This window comes from Pelophylax lessonae, assembly GCF_965119305.1.
Source record: "Pelophylax lessonae genome assembly, chromosome: 3".
NCBI classification, from domain to species: domain Eukaryota; kingdom Metazoa; phylum Chordata; class Amphibia; order Anura; family Ranidae; genus Pelophylax; species Pelophylax lessonae.
In genome coordinates this window covers 308802748-308827211 of record NC_138770.1, presented here as the reverse complement: position 1 = coordinate 308827211, position 24464 = coordinate 308802748, and the positions used below count along the sequence as shown (strand labels likewise).

The following is a 24464-nucleotide window of genomic DNA, read 5'->3' as shown; positions in this document are numbered from 1 at the left end:
AAGAAACCTTAAGGCACTCTGGTTAAAAAAGGCTGGTATAGAGTGTAGCAGGAGTATTAAGATTTGTCCTGCTGCATAATGAGAAATGAGACTCCATATGTGGATGCAAGACTGGTAAAAAAAAAAAAAAATACTTTATTTCTAAAAGCCTGTGGGTGATTATGTCCATGACCACCAGCATCAATCCGTAACTTAAAAAACAGTTCTGGGTGGATGGTGTTCCGCTGATTGGTAGAAGCAGAGAATATTGCTACTTTAATAATAGACTATTAGAGACAGGTTAATTAAACATCTGTTTAATTATATCCCTATACTTTAAAGTGATATTAAAGGTTCCTTTTCTTTTAATAACATAATAAACATGTTATACTTTCTTTCTTTGTGCAATGGTTTTGCACAGAAAAGCCCCCAACGCCTTCTTTTGGGGTCCCTCGCCGCTATTCCTGGCACCTCCTCTTGGGCGAGTGCCCCCATAGGAAGCACTCATGCAGGCTTGTTCCTGAGCCTCTTTGTCCATTGACACAGACTGGGCAGTTCGGCTTAGCTCCTTGTCACAGCATTTGATTGACAGCAGTGGAATCCAATGGCTCTGGCTGCTATCAATCAGCCCAGAGCGGAGGGACATAGCCGGTAAAGCCTCAGTTCCCTCGCACAGCGCTGGATCCTGAATAGGCTTATGTTAGTATAAGAAGGGGGATTCTGTTACACAGAAGGTTTTTGATCTTAATGCATAAAATGCATTAAGGTCAAAAGCATTTAGGCTTTAGAACCACTTTAAAGTACAGTAATGCTTATATTGTAGGATGCCCTACCCCCTGGCAGTTTAATACTCTCCTGAGCCCAACCAAAAACAATATTGCCCAGGAATACACAGAGCAACTCGTTAAAATCTTCAGAGCCGGTCCAGCATATACAGTATGCAGGGGCATTCGTCATTTAAACTCACATTAAACAATATCCTTATTCTCCAAAAATAATCCATATACACCGCTACTCAATGGCCCAGTAATCTATTTTTCATGAAATTGTTTCTTACTGTGTCCCCTTGTAATGTCCTCTATGAGGTTCCAAACCATCCCCCCCCCCTCCCCACTTCCATTTGTTTGAAACAAGCATAGCAAACAGTTGCGGTTATGTACATTGCTCTATGTACACTGCAAATCCCTAGTCTATCTTGAAAGCAAGCAAGAGAGGGTGGCTACATTCCTACATACAGAAAGACCATGGGGAAGGAACATAGCCACCCTCTAACAGGAAGTCAGGTCACAGTATTGTAGTTAAAAAAAAAAATAATTTGGAAATTTGGAGGAGGCTGAGAGCAATAGAAAGCAATTTTTTTGAATAGTTATAGGAATAGTTTTTGTTAAAACCAGAGATTAGTGTGATTTTATTTCTACAGAGAGTTTATAACTCATGTCCTGGCAGAATACAACGGAGGATGCACAATACATGTGCAAGCTTGGCTTGGATTTTGAAAGGAGACTCTGCCGCTTTGTGCGTGATATGGTGCTGGATCAGGGACAGGTGAGTTATAATACTGATAGGGGACTGGGAACAGGACATTTAGCAATATAAAACTGTTATGAAAATAGTTTTCCCCTGAAAATCCTTAATGAATGCTTCACCTGAAATTAGGTTTACATGATTTAGGAAAGGTTTTTGTGTAGAAAGAATCCCGCACTTTCCCGTCATGCATATTAACATTGAAGACTTTCATTTACTGAAATAATAGGCCCCATGAGACTAACATCCTGATGGCTTTTCATTTCTAATATTATTATGGTACTGATGTCTGATTGTTTCAAGGCTAGCACAAGGATCAATAGGAATCTATACATTATCTAATTTGTTCAAACCAATTTCATGAAGCTGCACGTCTGATGCCTGAGCTTCTTGCATTAACCTCTGTATGGCCAGAATGGCCACCCATAATCCCAAGCAGCTAAAAATATAAGGTACTCTGTGTGTCGTTCATTCAAATGCTACACTGATGGAATTGTATAAGGATACTCTGGTTACTGGCAGCAATATCCATCACTGCTGGAGATGATTAACAGAGCATTGCTCACAGCTGAATAACAATGAAACCTACTAGAACCCTACACAAAATACATTCATCTTCTGTAATACGACATATTACATACATTTTTAAACATAACTTTTCTCATCATTCATAATGTCTAAAGTGACAGCTCTCATCTCGACTTGGTGATCTGCCCCTATACCATCTCAATTTGCAATTACAGGTAACATGAGGAATACTGTATATGAAAAGCACTTTTTTTTTAGGGAATGTATAGTGGTTTTGTAAGTATTTTGTGGTCAGAATTAAAAAGAAAAAACAAAAGACATTTTGTACTCACTGTAAACTCCTTTTCTTTGAGTACATTGAGGGACACAAGATTTAGAGACATTTAGGTTATACTTCTACCTACAGGAGAATTTGGACACTGACAAACATGAAAAAAAAACAATGGCCAGCCTGGTATAACCCCTCCCAAGACCAAAAACAGAGTGGTGGGACCTGTGTCCCCAAAAAAAAGTGTTTTTATAGTGAATACAAAAATAATTTCTACATTTTTGTTCATTTAGGGACACAGCCAACAGCAGTCCAACTGTGGGGTGTGAAAAACAAGGAAAAAAATGCTAACAGGTCCAACTATTAACAAAAGGGGAACTGCCTGCAGCCTGAAGGGCCATCTGAATGACTTTACCCCTGAAGCTGGTATTAAGTGGGGCTTAAATAGTCACCTGGTAGGAACATGGGAACAAAGATCAGGTGCCAACCTTGCAAAGCTGGAAAACCATTGCTTAAACCATAAAACACAAGAAACACTGACAGATCTAGTAGAGTGCATTGTGATACCAAAGAGTGAAACTCAACCCTTAAGACCATAAGACTGAATGAAAAAATAAATAAATTGCTTGTACAACAGTCAAATGGACACTAGCAAAAAAATGCTGGAAGTGGAAAGTGTAATACAAGGCTGGTCCTTGTTTTTTGTTTGTCAGTATCCAAATCCTCCTATATGCAGCAGTAAACCCAAATATCTCAAAATTCTGTATCCCTCAACAAAAAAATACAAATATTTTTAGCATGGTAAATATGAAATATTTTTTTAAAATCATTTTTTAGTCTTCCATCCAGCAAAAAGGTAGTGCTCTAGTTCCCTCTGAACACCATGATTATTTGTCACCTATGCTGAAAGAATCCCATTATTTACAGAACTGGAATATATTATCACAGCAGTGACTCATCCTCTATCAGATAACTAATTTGGAGTTTTCAACTAGACAATGGAAGCTGCAGTGCAAACTTCTTTGCTGTGCTGTCTCTTTAGATAACCCATAGTGCTCTGGGGACTCCTTGTCATATATTTAATGTTTACTTGCAAAATAAAAGTACATTGTGAAATATAAATATTTATAACACAACAAGTACATATAACAAATAAAAATAAAATGGAAATTCAGTCAAACCGCTAGACCTACTCTCAGCCACATTCTAAACCTATCTAGCCCTATAAAAAAGAGATTGCTATACTTATCCATTCTACAGTTGGTCGGTCTGGTCCCAGGTTGAGCTATCAGTGGCAGCTTTGGTGTGTGCCATGTGCAGGAGAGGCAAACGATAATGGAAGCCCCATAGTAAGTCTATGGGTGACGTCACTACCCAGGCATTTCAAAGCCGTTGTTGGCTTTCTCTGTGTTCATAGTAGCTGCCGCTGGAGCTTGGACCAGATTGGCTTCATAAAAGGTATAGTTTCTTTACAGGGTTAGATAGACTGGGTTTAGAATGTGGCTGAGAGTAGGTTTAGAGTTAGAACTAAACTTTTGACTGAACTTCCACCCCAAACAATTATAGTTTCCTTTTATTATAAACATCTATATATACCCATGGCAAGACAACTGAATGGTATATGGTCTGAAAGCAACTATAAAGGTGACCCTTACACAAAACAAAATCATATACTGGACTGAAAATTGTAAACAAATCAACATTTGATCTCAATGGCAAATAGCATCCCATAACAGGAACACCCAACACAGTGTTTACAGACTATTTAGTATATGCGCAAATTAAGCAGAAAGAACTAAAAATACATTAGTACATCAGTGAGAATGGCTCTCAATAAATGACCAGAAACCACCATGCATTCTAGCATCATTCACTGCTTAAGTGGGTATCATGAGGTGAGATTGGAAATCGATGCCTCCCCTGATGGAGATCAGAGCAGTATACAGACCTCTCCATAGAATAGGCACCCGCCAGGTAGAAATGTGCTGTTTTTCCTCCCTACCCTATTATGTGAATTATCACATGACTGTAAAAAGGATGAAGGAAATGTTTCCCTTCCCACATGGTGCCCATTCTGAGATGATGTCTGAAAAGTAAGTGCATGGGAATCTCTGCACACAGCCCCCTGCAGTGCCCCCTCTGTTCCCAGCTGCCTTCACAGCCACTAGTCTGCCCACTAGCCCAGCCCACTTGAGCACTGAAATGGCCCCTTCATCCACAGCTCACCCTCTCCCCCCATCCACAGCTCAGCTCCTTGTCCACAGGTCACCTTCTCTACTCTGGTCCACAGCTCACCTCCCCGTCCACAGGTCACCTTCTCTACTCTCGTCCACAGCTCACCCTCTCCCCCCCACCCACAGCTCCCCTCCCCGTCCACAGGTCACCTTCTCTACTCTTGTTCACAGCTCACCCTCTCCCCCCTGTCCACAGGTCACCTCCCCGTCCACAGGTCATTTTCTCTACTCTCGTCCACAGCTCACCCTCACCTCCCCGTCCACAGGTCCCCTTCTCTACTCTCGTCCACAGCTAACCTCACCCCATCCACAACCCACCTTCTCTCCCCCTGTTCACAGCTCACCTCCCCATCCAGAGGCCACCTTCTCTACTCTTGTCCACAGCTAACCTCACCCCATCCACAACCCACCTTCTCTCCCCCTGTCCGCAGCTCACCTCCCAGTCCACAGGTCACCTTCTCAACTCTCGTCCACAGCTCACCCTCTCCCCCTTCTCCACAAATCACCTCGCCATCCACAGGTCACCGTCTCTACTCTTCTCCACAGCTCACCTCCCCTCCCCCTGTCCACAGTTGACCTCCCTGTAAACAGGTCACCGTCTCTACTCCCATCCACAGCTCACCCTCTCCCCCCCCCAACAGGTTGCCATTTCTATCTCTCGTCCACAGTTCACCCCCTCCCCGCCACACTGCTCCCTCTCTCCCCCGCCACAGTTTTCCCCCCCCTCCCCCCATCCACAGCTCACCATCTCACCCTCCACATTCCACAGCAGCCCGCCATCCACATTTTCACTTTTAACCTCAGTCAACATAACACATCTGCACACCTCCCCCCCCCCCCTCAGCCACAACTTACACCCCCAGTCCACGATCACCTCTGCACCCCCATCCACAGTTTATCTTTCCCCCTCCACATTTCACTTCTGCAATCTGCATCCCTATCTACAGCTCACCCCAATCCACAGCTCTAAACCCCCATATCCCCCTATCTTTCACCTCAGCAATCCCAAGTCCCCTCCTCCAGCTTTCTTAACCCTGTACAAATCCCCCTGCCCACAGATATCACTTTGCACAATCCACCCCCCCCCCCCCAATCCCATCCCTGCTCTGACCTTTGCAGAACATCCACAACTTTACAGAAGTCTCTACTCTCTATGCACACAACCAGCACCCCCTCCCCTCTTCCTCCCTCTTTTCTTCTGCAGCTCATATATATCCTCTAATTCCAGCTACTCACACTGTTTGTGAAATACACAGACGGACTAATTTATCACCAATTCACAGTTACATTTACTGTTCTGGATTTTGGACCGCACTACTGACATCTGATCTATTAATTTCATGTAAGATTTCTTGTGTTAATTACCAGTATATATATAACTAAAGTATAAAACTAAAGTATATCAAACCAATGTGTATCATATAAAACATATCCAAATTCACCAACTAAACGGTGTGCCTGGATGAACATTGTAAAAATAATCCATATGTGACATGACAAAAAGTGAAAAAATGTCCAAACAAAGTGAAGAGACACGAGTGAATTAAACGTCAATATTGATAGAAGAAAAGCCTTGTTAATCCAATCAGGAGAACACCCTGGTGTGTGAGCCACCACCGATAAGGGATATAGGAGTGCTTACCAGATTGTATGAACTAAAATGCTATCAACACTGAGTCAAATAGGCCTTGGGACAATAAGCCCTCCCACACTTAATGCTGTATGATAGATACAACATCCGATTTCACATCAACAAAGCAGAAAACATCTCACTCATTTGGTAGGTCAGTCATCATAAAGATAAAGAAATATTCCACATAGCGTAAAATCATTAAGGTATTATTTATTAAAAAAGAATACTGCACTTACATCAAGCAGAAATGAAGCAGGCATATTATTAAAATCCAGTAGAACTCGATATTGGAACGTAGTACTCATCTAACCAGTGCGTTCCAATATTTCTTTATCTTTATGACGACTGACCTACCAAATGAAAGAGGTTTCTGCTTTGTTGATGTGGAATCAGATGTTGATCTATCATACAGCATTAAGTGTGGGAGGGCTTATTCTCCCAAGGCCTATTTGACTCAGTGTTGATAGCATTTGAGTCCATACAATCTGCTAAACACTCCTATATCCCTTATCGGTGGTGGCTCACACACCAGGGTGTTCTCCTGATTGGATTAACAAGGCTTTTCTTCTATTAATATTGAAGTTCAATTCACTCGTGTCTCTTCACTTTGTTTGGACATTTGTGCACTTTTTTTGATGTCACATATGGATTATTTTTACAATGTTTATCTATGCACACCGTTTAGTTGGTGAATTTGGATATGTTTTATATGATACATTTTTGTTTGGTACACTTTAATTTTGATATATGACATTTTATAACACAGTTCATATACAGCCCAGCACTTTTTATCTGTTTTTAATCCTGGAGATGGGCTTTAAAAAGAGAGACTTCTTCACAACACTGCAAACTTATTTTACGAGACTGATTTGTTTATAGGCAATTGTTTTATTTATTGTACGTAACCAAATGTACCAAACATTTTAACTATGACGACCAGCGGCGAGGGCTAGATATTATTGTATAGGATCAACTGGTCAACAAGTAAAACCATGAAAATAATCAGTCACTGGAAGATATGGGTCAACATGTAGAGTATGCAAAATGCAGCAAATATTTCTTAAAGAAAGGAAAGATAATAAAAGCAGTCCCCGAGCTGCTATGTTACGCACTTTTGTGCAGTGTAAAAAGGGTGTTTTGTTCAGTTATACAGTTCGTTGTGAGAAAATGTCACTTGCCGTCTCAAGTGATAGATTTACAATGATGGAATTTAAAATTTTACATCTTAGTCGTGTCCGGAGTCTTAAAATGTACTTTTGCAAGCTCCAACTTTCGTATAAATTCTACATCTTAAACATAAAATGAATGTAAATTTGCATGCAAACTTTTTTCCTGTAGTATTTTTTAATAGCAGGAATGAATTAGTACATTTAAAAAGAGAGAGTGCATGGATCAGCATGCAGTCCTAAGTTTGAATTTATATACTCTTCCATTGTGATTTAAAACATACTTGTACACAACATCAGTACATATTAGCACACAACATGGTTAAAGGAGCACAATTCCTGATCTATGATCTATGGGTAAACGTAATATGGTCAGGTGACTTACATTTTACTTTATTTCCTACATCCATAAAGAAGTACCTTTGAAAAATGCTAATAGATTCCTTCAATCTCCAACATATTCTCCCAACTGTATGTGAAAACAAAGCTATTTTTTGTTTTAGAGTAGGAAAGAGTTAAAAAAACTATAGGGTGAAGCAACAAAGAGCGGTGCAAGCATAAACTAGAACCAGAGTAGATCCTGCTCCTAATTAAAGGGTTATAAAGCCTAAACATGGGCACTCGTGAGAGGAGGAGGAGTCAGGAGTGGCGGCAGGGGACCTAGGAAGAGTAGGTTTGGGGCCGCTCTGTGCAATTTCATTGTACAGGGCAAGTAAGTCTAAACCTGTTTGTTATTATTTTTTAAATTACCATTTACAAATATTTTAACAAAAGCCCCTTTGTTAATTGGGATTGATGAGTTCTAAGCGTGTGTGACTTACACAGCACAGAGAGCAGTACAGCAAGAGCCGCATGCTCCAGATTCCTCTGCCTATTCCCACTGACCACTCATCCCAGATCAGAAGGGTTGTACAGGCTCAGAAGGGTTGTCACAGCCCTGATGCCAAGTCCGACAGGTTTTGGCTGCAGTTTTCTGTACTGACAACTGCCTCATTCCCTTAGTTAATTTTCAGCAGACCCAACGCCAGTTCCTATATAATTCTGAATTAGAAACAGGTGTGGGTGAAACAGAGAGATCTAAAATAGGCCTATCTGCTTAGTTTTTTCAAATTCTTTTTTTTTTTTTTTTTTTTGTAGTATAGAGTATGAAAAAACAAAACAAAATTCAAACAACAAAAAAGAAAAATAGAAAGATTACGCAACATAATCAAATCTATTTTTGCTCACTGCTGAATGAATGGGTATATAGGAGACTAACGAATGGTACATAACATCTCCAAGGGTTTACTAGTTGAGACTATATGCACCCTCTAAGATCATATTCCCTAACTGTTTCCGTGGGATCCTAGTGTTTAAGGAAGTGACAGTCGAGGGGGAGCCAAATATCCCACACTTTAGAGAACTTGTAGGAGCATTCAAGAGAGAGGTAGGTAGCCTTATATAAAAACAACATGGCATTAATCAAGGATTGCCATAAGATCATGGTAGGGGCCTCCTTTGACTTCTACTTTCGAACAATAGCCTTATGGGCATAAAAGAGGAGTAAGCTAAGAAGGGTTTTAAATGTCCTGCGAGGGGAAATAGGGATCTCACCAGGCCAAGTAAGCAAACTTCCATACTTAGGGGAATTACCACAGTGGTCAATTCAGCAATGAACTGAGAAACCTCAGCACAAAAGATTTGTATTTTCGGACATGTGCAGGATATATGTTCAAAATCGACAGGTTCCTCCAAACATCTCCAGCACTGGGGACTGGGGACTTGGGGTATATTTTATGCAACCTGTGGGGTGTTAAATATATTCTATGTACCAGCTTGAATTGGATCAGTCTGTCCCTACAAGCAACCAATTGAGAAAAGGGATAATCCCACGTCTTCACAATCCTCATCAGCAATACCTGCAGCATCCGCCTGCCAATGAAAGAAAGAAAGAAGAGTCTCCATGCCTGCGTGGACTGACGGTAGGAGAGCTTTGCACAACAATAATAATGGTTTAGACAATGAATCATCAAGTATACTTTCCAGATCCGTTAATATTAAATCAGTTGGAGATGCACCAAATTGAGTATTGTAGGCATGGTGGAGCTGCAGGTACCTAAAGAATAGAGGATTAGGAAGATTAAATTATGATTTCAGGTTATGAAAAGGTAAGAGAACACCATTTGGGCAAATGTGACCAAGAGTTTTGATGCCCTTAGACTTCCAACCAGTTACACCCGGAATAGACTGGAATTCGGGGAGAAGGGGATTGAACTACAAAGGGGTATGGGGGACCATAGTTGAGTATTACCAACGCATTTAGGCACTGTCAAATACCAGGCTTTGAGTACCGCCCACATGGAGAGTGTAATGGAGAATTGTGCCCGCGGGCCCTGGTATGGGAGAAGGCAGAGAGACTCATAGGAGCCAAGGTGTGCCGCTTCCAGAACTATGGAAGAATTGGTGTCATCTTATCTGCTTAGTTAATGTTACATGAACTACAAATTCTAGCTTTCTGCGCCATTATAATTGCACAGGAACTTTTGTTAAAGTGCGAGTAAACTCCCATAAATGACTTTTACCTATAGGTGAGCCTTTAGTAAGGCTTACCTATAAATACAGTAGATATCTCCTAAACATGTAGCGTTTAGGATATATTTACTTGTGAAGCCGCCAGTGACATCACCGGCTCATGCACTCTGAAGGAACGGCATGGTGTACTGTTCCTTCAGAGCGCATGAGCCCTGTGCGGTGAACAGTGGCTTCTGCGTGCGTGGGAGTGACGTGATCGGGGCCCATCCAATCAAAGAACAGAATCTGCCAACCTGCATGGAAGAGCGGGTGAAGATGGAAGCCCTGTCAGCGATGACAGCATGCTACTGTAGGCCTTAATATTAAGATAAGTTTCACATAATGTACTAGTATGCGATGCATACTAGCATATTATAACTTTGCCTTGCAGGTTTTTAAAAAAAAAATGGTGGTTTACTACCACTTTAATTACGCAGTATGAGGTTATTTTTTGTTGTCTGTGTCCTGCAAAGGAGATTTCCCTTTACTTCCTGTTTTAGAGACCCAACATGAAGTGAGAAGAAATACCCTTCTTAGGCAGTTGTCAACAAAATATTTGCCCCCATCAGAGGCTTTCCACTCATCTCTTAAAGACTCTGAAATGTAGGATTTCTCCTTACTTTCTGTCTCTCTGACAATGATCACCAGTACAAATAGAGGGATGAATCTCCCTTGGGGGGGGGGGGGGGCACATACAGCCAAACAGAAACCCTTCCCCAGGGGGTATCCAAAGCTAAAACAAAATGTATCCTTTGCATACACTTTAATCACGGTTCTGATTATTGGAGACATTACAAGTCTCTTTCTTTACTGTAAGGAACAAATTCACAGGAAAGAATGTGAGTCTATGCCGTTCCTCAAACGTCTTTGACTACAGCTGCCTGCCTTGTGCTGCTCTGTCCCTCTCTTGTTAGTTAATTACCACTAATGGAAGGAAAGGGATTGCTGGCAGACTGCCAGGGAAATCAGTGGCAAGTTGGGAAAAGTTTCATAAATTTAGTGTAAGTATCAATTTCAGGGCTTGCTGTCAGGGGAGGAGTATATGTATGTAGATGTTGTTTGAAGGACAAATGCAAAAGAAGAAAAGAAATTGCACACTCAGAGAAGGGAGTTACTGCCAGAACTTAGTGGGGGCAGACAGGAGGGAGAGTCATTTCCTATCAGACATTCAGATCTTTTATTAGATTTATAACATTGTACTATGGTTGTGTCTGGATGAAAGATAAGAGCAAGATAGAACTCTGCACCCTGGGATAAAATCTGTATTTTTCCACATTATACAACATTAATTCTTGCACGGCAGCTACATACCAAAGGCTCAGAAAATTATCTTTTTGTAGTTGGTGCTGAACAATAACTCCTATCATGAACAAGCACATTTACTGTATATATCACACAGCAAATGTAATGTAACAGGTATGACTACATCTAAAGCTATCATCATCTATGAGCAGAGGGGTAGCATACCATTGGCTATTTCAAATGAACACAGCTTTACACCTTAACCACTTTACCACCGGAAGATTTTGCTGTCTTACGTCTGGGCCACTTTTTGCGATTCAGCACTGTGCGAATTTAACTGACAATTGCGCGGTCGTGCAACGTCCTTTTTTTCCCACAAACAGAGCTTTCTTTTGGTGGTATTTGATCACCTGTGCAATTTTTACTTTTTGCGCTATAAACAAAAAAGAGCGTAAATTTTGAAAAAATAACAATATTTTTCACATTTTTTTATATGAAATTCCCCCCCAAAAAAATGTAAAAATCTAAATTTTTTTTAATTTTTGGCCAATTTGTTTTCTGCTTCCTATGTTTGGTAAAAAAAAATCACAATAAGCGTATTTTGATTGGTTTGCGCAAAAGTTATTGCGTTTACTAACTAAGGGAAAGATTTCTGTCATTTTTGGTGTTTTTTTTTTTAACGAGTAATGGCGGTGATCTGCGATTTTTTTTTGCGGGACTGCAACTTTGCGGTGGACAGATCGGAACCTTGACTGACATTTTTGACACTTTTGGGGGTACCAGTGACATTACTACAGTAAACAGTGCTATATATATGCACTGTCACTGTAAAAATGACACTGGCCGGGAAGGGGTTAATTTTATTGGAGAGGGAGGGGTTAATGTATGCCTGGTGCTTACTAACGTGTGTGGGGGGAGGTGACTGAGTGACACAAGGACAGATCGCAGGTTCAGCTATGCTGAACCCTGCAATCTGACCCTGCCTGTCACTTAGGAGATCCGCCCGCTTGTGTTTACACAAGGGGGCGGATCTCCACACTCGATTCCCCGACGATCGGGGAAGAGCAGCGGCGATTGCCGCTGCTCCTCCCCTGGCCCGACTCCCGCTGTGAATGAATACAGCGGGAGCGAGCGTCCGGCGGCGAGCTCGCCCCGCCGAGGTAGGGGATTGTCTACGTCATCAGACGATAACGAACCACTTTGCCGCAGTAGTGCTCTAGTGAGCAGACGGCAAGTGGTTAAAGTGGTACTAAAACCTAAATGTTTTATACCTTAATGAGGGGGGGTGTCAAACTCAGTTTCATCCTGGGCCGCATCAGCAATATGGTTGCCCTCAAAGGGTTAGTTTTATGTGGAGTGTGCTACATAGAGAGTTCAAAGCTAAGGAGTGTGCTATGTACAGAGTGCAGAGTTCAGGGGTGCATTACACACAGAGTGCAGGGTTAAGGAGTGCATTACATACAGAGTGCAGAGTTCAGCGGTGTGCTGTGTACAGAGTGCAGGGTTTAGGGGTGCATTAGGCATAGTGTACAACCCCAATCCCCCCCCCCCAAAAAAAAAAAGCTTCCTCGCATCTCTCTCTCTCACGTCTCCGGCTCTAGTACTTCCTTGTGTAGATGGCTGTGCCTTGCTTTGCAGGGAGATTGTTCCCTCTCTCAGATTCTAGAAATCTGTCCCTGCTGTGCCCCACCTTGAGTGCGTGCAGAGATCTGTTATTTTCAGGATTCGCTGAAAGCAAAGATATCCATGGAAACAAGTAACAGTGGGGAGCAGAGAGTGAGCCAGAGGTGGCGAAATGGAGTTCTGCTACATTCCGGCTGCAAAACTGGGTGCGAGGGCCACATGACAAGCCCGGGTAGGCTGGATTCAGCCCGCAGGTCTTGTGTGCCTTAAAGCGGTAGTATCCCGCTTTTTGACACTTTTACCTACAGGTAAGCCTATAATAAGGCTTACCTGTAGGTACAATTAATATCTCCTAAACCGGCACGGGGGTGACGTCATCGCGGCTCCGGCCAATCACAGCGCCGGAGCTGCCGAACCCGGAAGAGACGCTGAGGGATCATGGCAGCACCCGCAGCGATGTCCGGGGGTCCGTGTTGGGGCTTCGTTCTAAGGTATGCGATGCATACTAGCTCATTATGCCTTTGTCTTGCAGGGTTTTTTTTTGTTTTCGGGTTTACAACCGCTTTAATGTTTTCTCTGCATTAGAGTAAAAAACACCCCTCTACCTGTCCTACTCTCCCCCATACCCAAGCACTTACCCGACTTCTGCACAGCTCTCTTCACTTCCTGCTTTCATAGAAGAAACTGATGAGAAGCATTGCCATAGGCTTCCACTGCCATTAGACAAACTCCTGCAAGGATGGAGCGGGGCTGGGGCTTTACTGGTCCTGTGTAAGTCTATAGGTGCACACAGGCTGGCTCAGGACCCAACGGAATCATGCATATGCAGGTGCCTCCTTAGCACCAGCTTGCTACAGGTGGCACCCAAAGAGGGGATTGTCAGAAGAGGTGTTACCCCCACTGCGAAATGGTTTGTCCACAACTGGCTTGCAATGGTGTCACGACAGGTCGTATGAGCCACCAGGAAGAACCACAGCATGCAGCATGTTTTATACACCTGAAAATGTGGAATATCTGCAGCAGCCAGGGAGAAGAAAGGCAGCAGCCTCCGGAAAGGGGAGTATGGAGCCTGTTCTTTACCAGCCCTGGGGATTGTGTAAAAGTGACTGTGTAGTGACGGGACAAGTCAAGGTCTGAATATTACTTTAGCTGTCTGTATTCTAACTGACTGTTTAGATAAAACTTCTACTTTTTGTATTATGTGTTCATCTTAAATTGGCCGTGTGTAACAGCATTACAGTTACCTGGATATTATCACTAAGGGCTTTTTTTTTTCTTTTTATATTTGATAGGGTGATATATTTTATTCTTTTATCACCGTTTTGCTGTTTTTTGGAGGATCCTTATTACACACCATTTATAAACCTTGTAATTATGTGATCCACATCATTTTATTTACAGCGCCTAATGAAATGCAAATTGTCATCCAGTGAGCTGTCACTTCTCAAACCGCAGTATTTATAAAGCACAAGTCCAGTTTCTCTGCCACTATATTTCTGGAATATAGGCGCATGTGCTGGCATCAGAGATCAATGTCTTTGCTTTAAATACATGACACTAATTACACCAGACTGTAGGCCCCACTTCTTCTATAATCACATTGATGCCTCCTCTGTAGTGCTGGCTCCTGTCCCATGTGGAGTGATACCAACTGCACTCCACCTCTTATCCCAGCTTGCGGTCTTTAGAGTGGTGCCAGCAGCAGGAAAAAAGAGATCTTCAGGTTAGTGTGAAGCAATACACTGGGCATAATAGTATAGGGCTACTTTCACACTAATGTGCTGCAGTTTATCTACACCGCGGGTGCAGTACAGTGAGCCTGCAGCTTTCCTGCGGGTTTGCTGCGCTTAACAATAGACTATTATATCCTGTGAATTTAGTACACTTACTGAATGCAGGAGTTTTGAGGAGCTTTCAGAAAGTGCACCCCACACGCAGGATATAATTAAAGTCTATGCCAAAGCGCAGCTAACCAAGGGCGGTTGCAGATGCACCATGCTGCACCCCCGGTGAAGGTAAACCACAGCAAATCAGTGGGAAACCAGCCTTATATGGGGCTCAGAACAGTAAGGGTACATTTACATTTGCAGTTTGAGGGGTGGTAAAACCCCATAGTTAAGATGTGTTTTTATCACCCCTGCCCCAACCGCACCTACTTTAGCTGCAGTTGCCAGGGGTGTACACATGCCACAGCAGGAGTTATACACCCTTTCATAGTTGGTGGGTGTAGCACCTGCCAAGCATGATTCATTTAAGTGAATAAGGCTGCTATGAAAGTGCCCTGCAACCCTATGCAGTACAGCAAACAAGGGGTTAAAGAAGGCAGTGTTGTGTTACTTTCTCATCAGCTGCTTTAACCCCTTGGACTCCACAGAAGCATGTATTAGCAGGGCTCTAGCAGAGTGGCCCCATCAACTTAATTGGGTCAAGTTTGACAGGCGGTAGCACTCACCAAAAGCAACAGGGGGTTTAATTCCTGCTGCGGCATGTGTACATCTTGGGCTGCTGCCTCAGCTAAAGGAGGTAGGGATTGGGGAGAGTAAATCTGCAAATAAACTGCAGGCTTTCACCAGCCCCCAACTTTGTGTAAACAAGCCCTAAAGGGTGGCGCTGCTGAATGCAACTAGGGGCTCATTCACAAGTGCAGCAGGCTCTGCTGCTCCTCTGAAAATAAGTGTGTTTGACAGGTGGTGAGGAGGTGATATGTTGCCTCCTCACCAGCTGATTTAAACCCACGATTGCCGTGCACTACTCGAGATTGTGACTCGGTAGTAAGGCAATTAGAGGTTTAAATCAGGAGTTAGGAGGCGACACTGTGCCCAGTGATCATTGATTTTTCCCATGTTGTTCAGGTAGATCTCCCCCTATTTAGAGTGGCGCTCCACCCAAAAGGGGAAGCTATGCTTATCTGCCTCCTCCTCCCTTCCGCTGCCACATTTGGCACCTTTTGGGGGTGAGGTACCTGGTTTTGACAGGTACCCATTCTCTTTTCTGGCTGCGGCAAAATGAGCCAGAAGTTTGAACCCCTCCTAATTCCCCCTGCCACTGGCTCATTGAGAAAGTGCAGCGTGATTCCCACATGCGCAGTAGGAAACCAGCTGTGAAGCCGCAAGGCGGCAGCACCCGGGAGCCGATTTATGAATCGGCCCGGGTGGGGATATCGCTGGATGCCTGGAAAGGAAAGTACCCTAATAGTAAAATTCAGCAGTTACAGTATTTGTAGCTGCTGACTTTAAATTTTTTCGGGAGGGGGGGTGGAACTCCCTTTTTAAGGTTGCCTACATTTGTGTTAGTGTACAGGCATACCCTGCTTTAAGTACACTCACTTTAAGTACACTCGCGAGTAAGGACACCGCTTGTTCAGCTTGGCATGACACTACTCCTGGTTTTTAACATTGGCGTCTATAGGTAATCTTGGTCAGCTTGACATGGCACTGCTCCCAAACCATAAGTGACAGGGATACTAAACTTAGGGATCACTGAGAGGGGACCCAGGACTACAACATATCCTGTTTGTGGCTGGCCAGCTTGCCTAGGAAATCTACTATGTCATAGTCCTGAATCCCCTTAACGTGCTCCCCAAGCTTGGTGTCCTTGTCACATGGTTTGGGAGCAATGCCATCTCAAGCTGACCAAGATTTCCTATGGAGCTAGTGTATTTACATGCATTGAGAAATGAAAAAAGGTATTGCTTCACTTTAAGTACATTTTCGTTTTACATACATGCTCTGGTCCCATTGTGTACTTAAAAGTGGGGTATGCCTGTAATTTGTTTTGCTGACTAGCTGGTAAGTTTGCTGGGAAATACATTTTGTTATTTGCTCTGTGCAATTCCCTTCCATGTGCTCCTTACTCTAAAAGTTATACATTGGGGTCGTTGTCCCTTTTGTTTAGCCTGATGAAAATGTTCTTAGCCTGAGAAAAGAAAAACAATGCAGCCACCACACCTAAGGACTACTAAGGTGATATTTTTTACAATTTTGTTTTTCGGTTTACTGTTCTTTTAAGCAGCAATAACAATCACATTCCATAATTTTCATACAGACAACTACTACAGGGAGTATTTAAAAATATCTATGCACAGTTAGGTCCATATATATTTGGACACAGGCACAATTTTCATACTTTTGTCTCTGTATGCCACCAGAATAAATGTAAAATGAAACAATTCAAAGGAAGTTGAAGTGCAGACTTTCAGCTTTAATTCAAAGGGTTGAACATAAATATCAAGTACAAATTTTAGGAACTGCATACATTTTTATACACAGTCCCCCCATTTTCAGGGGCTCAAATGTAATTAGACAAATGAATATAATCCTACAAAAAATGTTAATTTTCAATATTTTGTTTAGAATCCTTTACTGGCGATGACTGCCTATAGTCTGGAACCCATAGACATTATCAAAGACTTGGTTTCCTCCTTTCTGATGCTTTGCCAACTGTCTTCGGTTGTTCTTTGTTTGTGGGTCTTTCTGCCTTTAGTTTTCCCTACAGCAAGTGAAATGCATGCTCAATTGGGTTGACATCAGGTGATTGACTCGGCCATTGCAGCATATTCCACTTCTTTTCTTTCAAAAGCTCCTGGGTTGCTTTTTGCTTTTGCAGTGTGTTTTGGATCATTGTCCATCTGTACTGGAAGCCATGCATGCCCATGCCATCACACTGCCTCCACCATGTTTTTCAGATGACGTTGTGTGGATCATCAGCTGTTCCAAGCCTTCTCCACACTTTTTTCTTCCGGTATTTCTGGTACAGATTATCCTTGGTTTCATCTGTCCAAAGAATGCTTTTTCAAAACTGGTCTAACTTTTATAAATGTTTTTTGGCAAAGTCTAATCTGGCTTTTCTATTCTTTAGGCTTATGAATGGTTTGCACCATGTGGTAGACCAGCTGTAATTCCTCTTGTGAAGTCTTTTCTTGATTGTAGACTTTGACAATGACTTTGACGAAGGAGCTGAGCTCCGAAACATGTAACCGCCCACCACCCGCTCTATTGGACACCGGCCGCTGCGTCCACACCCTGCCTTCAGGAAATCTCATGCCGACCACCACCCGCTCTATTGGACACCGGCCGCTGCGTCCACACCCTGCCTTCAGGAAATCTCATGCCGACCAAGCTGAGATAAAGACGAAAGGACGCATCTACAGGAAGCGGATCACCGGATTTCCTCATTTTACCACTCAGCACAGTGGATAGGAAGACTCCAGACAGATCTTTGCTATGCCCATGTCACATTTACCAAATGTGAGTGCTTTTATACTTTTAACCTAATAAATACTCAGAGCCTACTGCACTTAGAGGCGCCTTGTCTTTTTATCTTTATCACAAATGCTAGGGGGTGATTTCTCAACAAAATAAAGCATGGAGACACGAAGGGATGAGTTTGAATATTAAAATTAGTTCAATAACATTTTTGGTTTGTGGTGTTTAGATGCAGTGAAGTTCCACTTTAATATTTAGAATCTCTGTAAGTTATCAAAAACAACACACTACTGGATTTCTTGTTCTAGCTTAAATTTGTCAGCATTCATTTTGAAAGTGAATGCAGGCTCATTTAGCTAATATTGAAGAATTAATCAAATATTTATTTAGTAAATCACTCCCTCTGTGTTGTCGCAGAGTAACTCATACTGGCATTTACTAAACCCTAGGCCCACAAAACAGGCAATGTTTCATTGTAAAAAGGCAGAAATGGTGGACCGGTATCATTATACAAGTAATATGGCTTGCATAAAAAGCAGTGACTTTTCCCCTTACCTGAAATTTGGTGCAGATGCCCATTCAAGTGCCAAGCAGGCAAGTCCTACTGCTGCATATACCAGCAAGAAGAAAATGGTCACAATTGCAGCAATGGTGTTTAGTTTTCCTGCAAACAGCACCATCTGCAAGACAACATAAAAAATATTACAGAATACTGTCAATGCTACAAACAATTTCAAAATATTCTATTTTATTGTAAGAACACATATTAATTATGATTTCCCCAGTGGACTTGAATTGGCATTAAAACTACAAGTATATAGTAGATTTTCAAGCCATGGTGGCAGTAATCTGGCATGTTTAAATACAATTTGAGAAGGGTGATTGCACACAATATATCAATGTCTGTGTTGTAAGTCATGGCATATTGATGGTATAATATTTAAGTTCTACAGTAAATTTAATAATTTTATATACTCCAGTAAGCCCTTGGGATTTAATGGAGAGGACAGTACATAGTGGTATTGCAATGTTCTTAACTCTGTTTCTGGGATGACAATTTTTGAACTAATTAAAGTCCAATGCCAGCAAAGTTTTTTTAGACTGTAACTAATGTTTACAACAAGAAGAAAAAATAACCAAGTCTTTCTAGCATCTCGATCAGGAGTCTCCAAACATTTTAAACAAAGGGCCAGGTTAACTGTCTTTCAGACTTTAGGGGGCTGCACTGTGGCCAGCAGGAAAAGTAAATTTTTGCTGGCATCAGTGGGAGTAAACAGTACCCCATCTTTGGTATTTGAGCAAGGAATAGTGCCGATTGTTGGTGTCAGAGGGCAGAATAGTGTCTCATATAAGTGGGGTGAATAGTGCCTTGTGGGCTGGATAAAGGCAGGCAAAGGGCCACATCTGACCTGCGGGCCGCTCTAGATTTTAAAGGTAACAAGGAATCATTATGTCCAACTGTCTGGTTATGCAGTACTGTTTTCCTCTTATAGAAGTTTTATGTAAGAAGTGTTTTTCCTCCTATGGGCAGATGCAGGATCAGAACATATTTCCTCCATTACTGGATTAATTTTCTTGTGCCACCACCTTCCTAACCCAACTTGATTGGCTAACCTTAGCACAAACTAAGATAAGCCATCAAAAGCATGCAAGGCAAACAGAGGCTAGGGGAAGAAAAGATGAACGGGACTATTGCATCAGTACACCTATAATTGCCAGCTGTGGAAGTAGGGTAACTCATCATGCTACCCCATTAGCAGTTTGGTTATAATTGTTTAGGCCAGGAGTAAGTAAACTGTAAGTACACAGAACACCATTTTCCAAACAAAATCACACAGGGGGGTTCAGGGACTGCCCTTAGAAGCCCTGCCACTGTAAGCCATGGTCAAATATTGCCTATGCAGAAATTCATCTTTATAAATAATAGAAAATGATTTACAGAAAATGATTTACAAAAGGTCCAGAGAGCCTTCAAGGGTTTGTATTATGTTTGGTATTTACAAAATGTTATCTTTGTAAATATTACTGCTTTTTTTGGGAAGGGACCTTAAACTGTAAATACGGTAGGCTTTATGCTCAACGCCACTTTTTCCTGACCTTCCCTCCCATCCTGAAGCATCCATTATACTTACCTTTTCCCTGCAGTCTTCTGGCTGGACCTCTGATGCCACAGGCTCATGATTCTGTCCAGTGGTAGCTGTGGGTGGTCCTTCCTCCTAGACAAGTCATTGGTCACATAACAATGTGTGAGTACTAAGTACTGTAAAGCAACCCCAAGAGAGCATATGCCTGGACTGAGATAGAGTGCTTTAGACTTCACTGGGCATAATTCAGATGAATAAATTTAGATTTGATTTTAGCTGCATAATTTAAGATGACTGGTGCTGGATCAGGGAGCAGCAGGTTTTCGGGAAACAGCACCAGCGTGAAGGTGAGTATTGCAGCCAGACCTGCTTTTATATTTTTAAATGTGCTATGCCACATGTTTTCCTTTAGAAATCAAGAGTTGGGCTTTAAAGTGTATGTAAACCTAAGTAGCCAAAATCTTATATTTTATTTTACTTTTCAATAATTGTACTTTATGCATTATTGTTTAAGAGGAGGCCTGCTTTGTACCCTGAATAAAAAATTACAATTTATTACAAGAGTTTAACCACTTAAGCCCCGGAAGTTTTTACCCCCTTCCTGACCAGGGCCTATTTTGCGATTCGGCACTGTGTGACTTTAACAGACCATTGCGCGGTCGTGCAACGCTGTACCTAAACGAATTTGACGTCCTTTTTTTCCCACAAACAGAGCTTTCTTTTGGTGATATTTGATCACCTGTGCGATTTTTTGATCATGCGCTATAAACAAAAAAAGAGCGTCAATTTTGCAAAAATAACAATATTTTTCAAATTTTTTTATATAAAAATTCCCCTCCCCAAAAAAATTTAAAAATCTAAATTTTTTAACTTTTTCGGCCAATTTGTTTTATGCTAGATATGTTTGGTAAAAAAAGTTGCAAAAAGCGTATTTTGATTGGTTTGCGCAAAAGTTATCGCGTTTACTAACAAAGGGAAAGATTTTTGTCATTTTTGTTGTTTTTTTTTTTTTTAACGAGTAATGGCGGCGATCTGCAATTTTTTTTGCGGGACTGAGACATTGCGGCAGACAGATCGGACCCTTGACTGACATTTTTGGGGTTACCAGTGACATTACTGCAGTAATCAGTGCTATACATATGCACTGTTACTGTAAAAATGACACTGGCAGTGAAGGAGTTAACTGTATTGGAGAGGGAGGGGCTAAGTGTGTTCTAGGGGCTTGTTTCTAACTGTGATTGGCTGTGGCTACTAGTGTAAGAACACAGATCAACGGTCCTACATAGTAGAACCGTCTCATCTCCATTCTTACACAGGGAAGAATGACAGGCGGCTTTGATTACATTAGCCGCCTGCCTTTCTTCCGGTGTAACAGACGATCGCGAGTGCCCGGCGGACATCAGGTCCGCCGGACACACGCGCGGGGGGGTCCGTGACCACGCGGGAGCGTGCCTCCGGCGGCGCGCGGGAGCTCCCCTAGAGCCTCACAGGCTAGCAATGTAGCCCTATGTCACTTTGCCTGTGAGGGGCTGACTGCCGACATAAATAGTTGTGCGGCAGTCGGCAAGCGGTTAATAATACTTTAAAGAAGGACTGGGTTAAACAAATTTCACTTTTTTTTATTTAATATTGCGGTCTCTAAGGGTGGTCCTAGATTGCCTTATACAAGAAATGCTGTTCATCCTAAACAAAGGTCTCCAAACTTCCTAAACAAAGGGCTGGTTTACTGTACTTTAAGCTTTAGGGGGGCTGGAGTGGCCAGCGGAAGTAGAAAATGCCACAGCATCAGTGGGAGTAAAAATTACATAGTGCCTGTAGTCATTAGAAGGAGGAATAGTGCCCCATCATTGGTATTAGTGGGAGGAATAGTGTCTAACTGTTTATATCAGTGGGAGGAATTATATCATATTGCTGGTGTCAGTGGGAGGAATAGTATCCCATCATTGGTGTCAGTGGAAGGAAAAATGCAACATTGTTGGTGCCAGCGAAATGAATAGTCCCCACTGTTGGTGTCAGTGGAATGAATGGTGCCCCCTTGTTGATGTCAGTGGGAGAATAAAAGCAAGCAAAGGGCCACAGTTTGGAGACCACTGATCTTGAACATTGCTTGAGAATCACTGGAGAATGGACCTAATCCTTTTATTTGCATCAGAGTAAGGTATCAAAGTAAGCATGTGTTAAGATATTGCTCTATTTATAACATCACATTTTTGTTACAGAATAAGGTCTTTTATTTAAAAGACCAATATAACGAAAAATTCTGGCAACTATATGGATGATAATAATAACAACACCAGTATTCAATATATGAATTCCAAACGATGATTGAAGAGGGTGTCCATAATCTGATTGTTTCTTTTGAAGGTAGGAATTTCTATAGCATGTATTCTATATATGAAACTTAGAAAATGTCCTTCAACAAACATAAATAAAAGATACCTGCTATGAGTTTACTGAACTAGAAACAATTCAATTTTAAAATGATACACATATAAAATAAAATACTTGGTTTAGTAACACAGATGCTGCAGGATTGTGTGTGTGGGACTGTGTTGTTCCTAAACGGAAGTAAATGGGTTAATGTCTAGCATTGGCTTTACACCTCCATTTCCAAGGATCTGGATAAGCAGTAGAGAAAAATGCCCAGAAAAATAAACAAATTAATGAAAAAAGATAGCAGTGCCACTTTCTGTTTGGAGGAATGGACTTATTTAAGTGAAGCCGACACTGGTGATTTATCTGTAAGGTTCATGGCCATAACCCAACGCCTGCTGACTTCTGGCCCTCAGTCTGGGAGCATCATGCTGGATGGTGATGACTCTTTAACTGAATAACGGAGCATGGAGAGAAGACACCATCCATCAGAATAAAGGCAGCTCTCCTTTAGCTCTCAATCCTATTTGTTCATAAAATCAGTTCCAGTGCACTGGGATTTGTGGAGAAATAGAATTTCTTTCTCCTGGAATGCAAGGTGAGTACCCTGATAAAGAGCAATATGTTCATTATGCACCTGACAGAAGGAGATACCATAATTACTGCAGTTAAACAACTTGCTGTTGTATAAACCAAGCACAAGACTCTGCAATAAAACAGATAATTTGTATTACTCAGAGCAGTTCTAATGGCTCACTTTCTTAAAGGGCGTTTCCAGTTTAAAGAGCAATTCCAGAGAAAAAGTCAACTCAATCACTGGACGGTTAATGCTATTTAGAAAACACTGCAGCTGTGCCAGTGTCAAGAAGCCTTTTCACTTTAATCCATCGTTCATCGTTGCAAAATATTACAAAGCTTTTATTGCATACATTGATTCTCACTCATCCATCTTAGTGAATTAAGCCTTGGTGTGTTTTAGAAAAAATACACATTATTTAAATTATGATAAACATATCTGTGTACATTCTAAATTATGACTGCCTAAAGGGCTCATTCATAAGTGTGGCAGCTCTTGCTGCACCCCTGAAAAGAGCTCTGCAGTGGATCACTTTTCAGAAACATTTGACAGGTGATGAGGAGGCGATTTGTCACCTCCTCCCCATCTGTTTTAACCCTGTAAATACACTGCAACCACATGCATTACAAGTGGTTGTGGCATGGCCCTATACATGTAAATTAGTCATGCTTGAAAGTGATACTGCCTGCAGAATGCGACATTCTTTTTACATTTTGTCAGTGGAAAGTGTACAGCCCTGAGTGGCTGCAAAAAAAAAGCATTTTTCTTATAATTATTAATACAGCAGTGTGGGTTCAGTGGGTTCAGTGTGGGTTCTGGACATGCTACAGAGCTGAAACTTCACAGGTACACTTTTTTGACACCCCAGACACTAAATCCAAAAAAGACATGCCTGCCTCCAGAGACGCCAAAAAAATGCCCAATAAATGCCAGCAATAAAAAATGCAGTGTGTAGAGAAGCCACCACACTGCTGTATTAATAATTATAAGAAAAATGCTCTTTTTTCTGGTTCTGGACATGCTACAGAGATTAAACTTCACAGGGACACTTTTTGGACCCCCCAGACACTAAATCCAAAAAAAGTCATGCCTGCCTCCAAAAATGCCCGATAAATGCCAGCAAGAAAAACGGCCAGGTGGAGAGAAGACATATTCCTGTGCTAATAAAAATTATAAGAAAAATGCTCTTTTTTTCTGGTTCTGGACATGCTACAGAGATGAAACTTCACATGGACACTTTTTGGACCCCCCAGACACTAAATCCAAAAAAAGTCATGCCTGCCTCCAAAAATGCCCGATTAATTTCCTGCAAGAAAAACAGCCAGGTGGAGAGAAGACATATTCCTGTGCTAATAAAAATTATAAGAAAAATGCTCTTTTTTGTGGTTCTGGACATGCTACAGAGATGAAACTTCACAAGAACACTTTTTGGACCCCCCAGACACTAAATCCAAAAAAAGTCATGCCTGCCTCCAAAAA

The 24464-nt window shown here is 41.8% G+C and overlaps 1 protein-coding gene across 1 annotated transcript in view; it reads right to left on the bottom strand.

Moving 5' to 3' along the window:
* Positions 1 to 24464, bottom strand: part of LOC309549061 (solute carrier family 12 member 9-like) — a 338830-nt gene that overhangs the window by 84518 nt on the left and 229848 nt on the right. The window contains exon 9 of the mRNA XM_082249029.1: positions 18507 to 18631. Within this exon, the coding sequence (XP_082105155.1) occupies positions 18507 to 18631 (125 nt within the window). The remainder of the gene's footprint in view (positions 1 to 18506; positions 18632 to 24464) is intronic.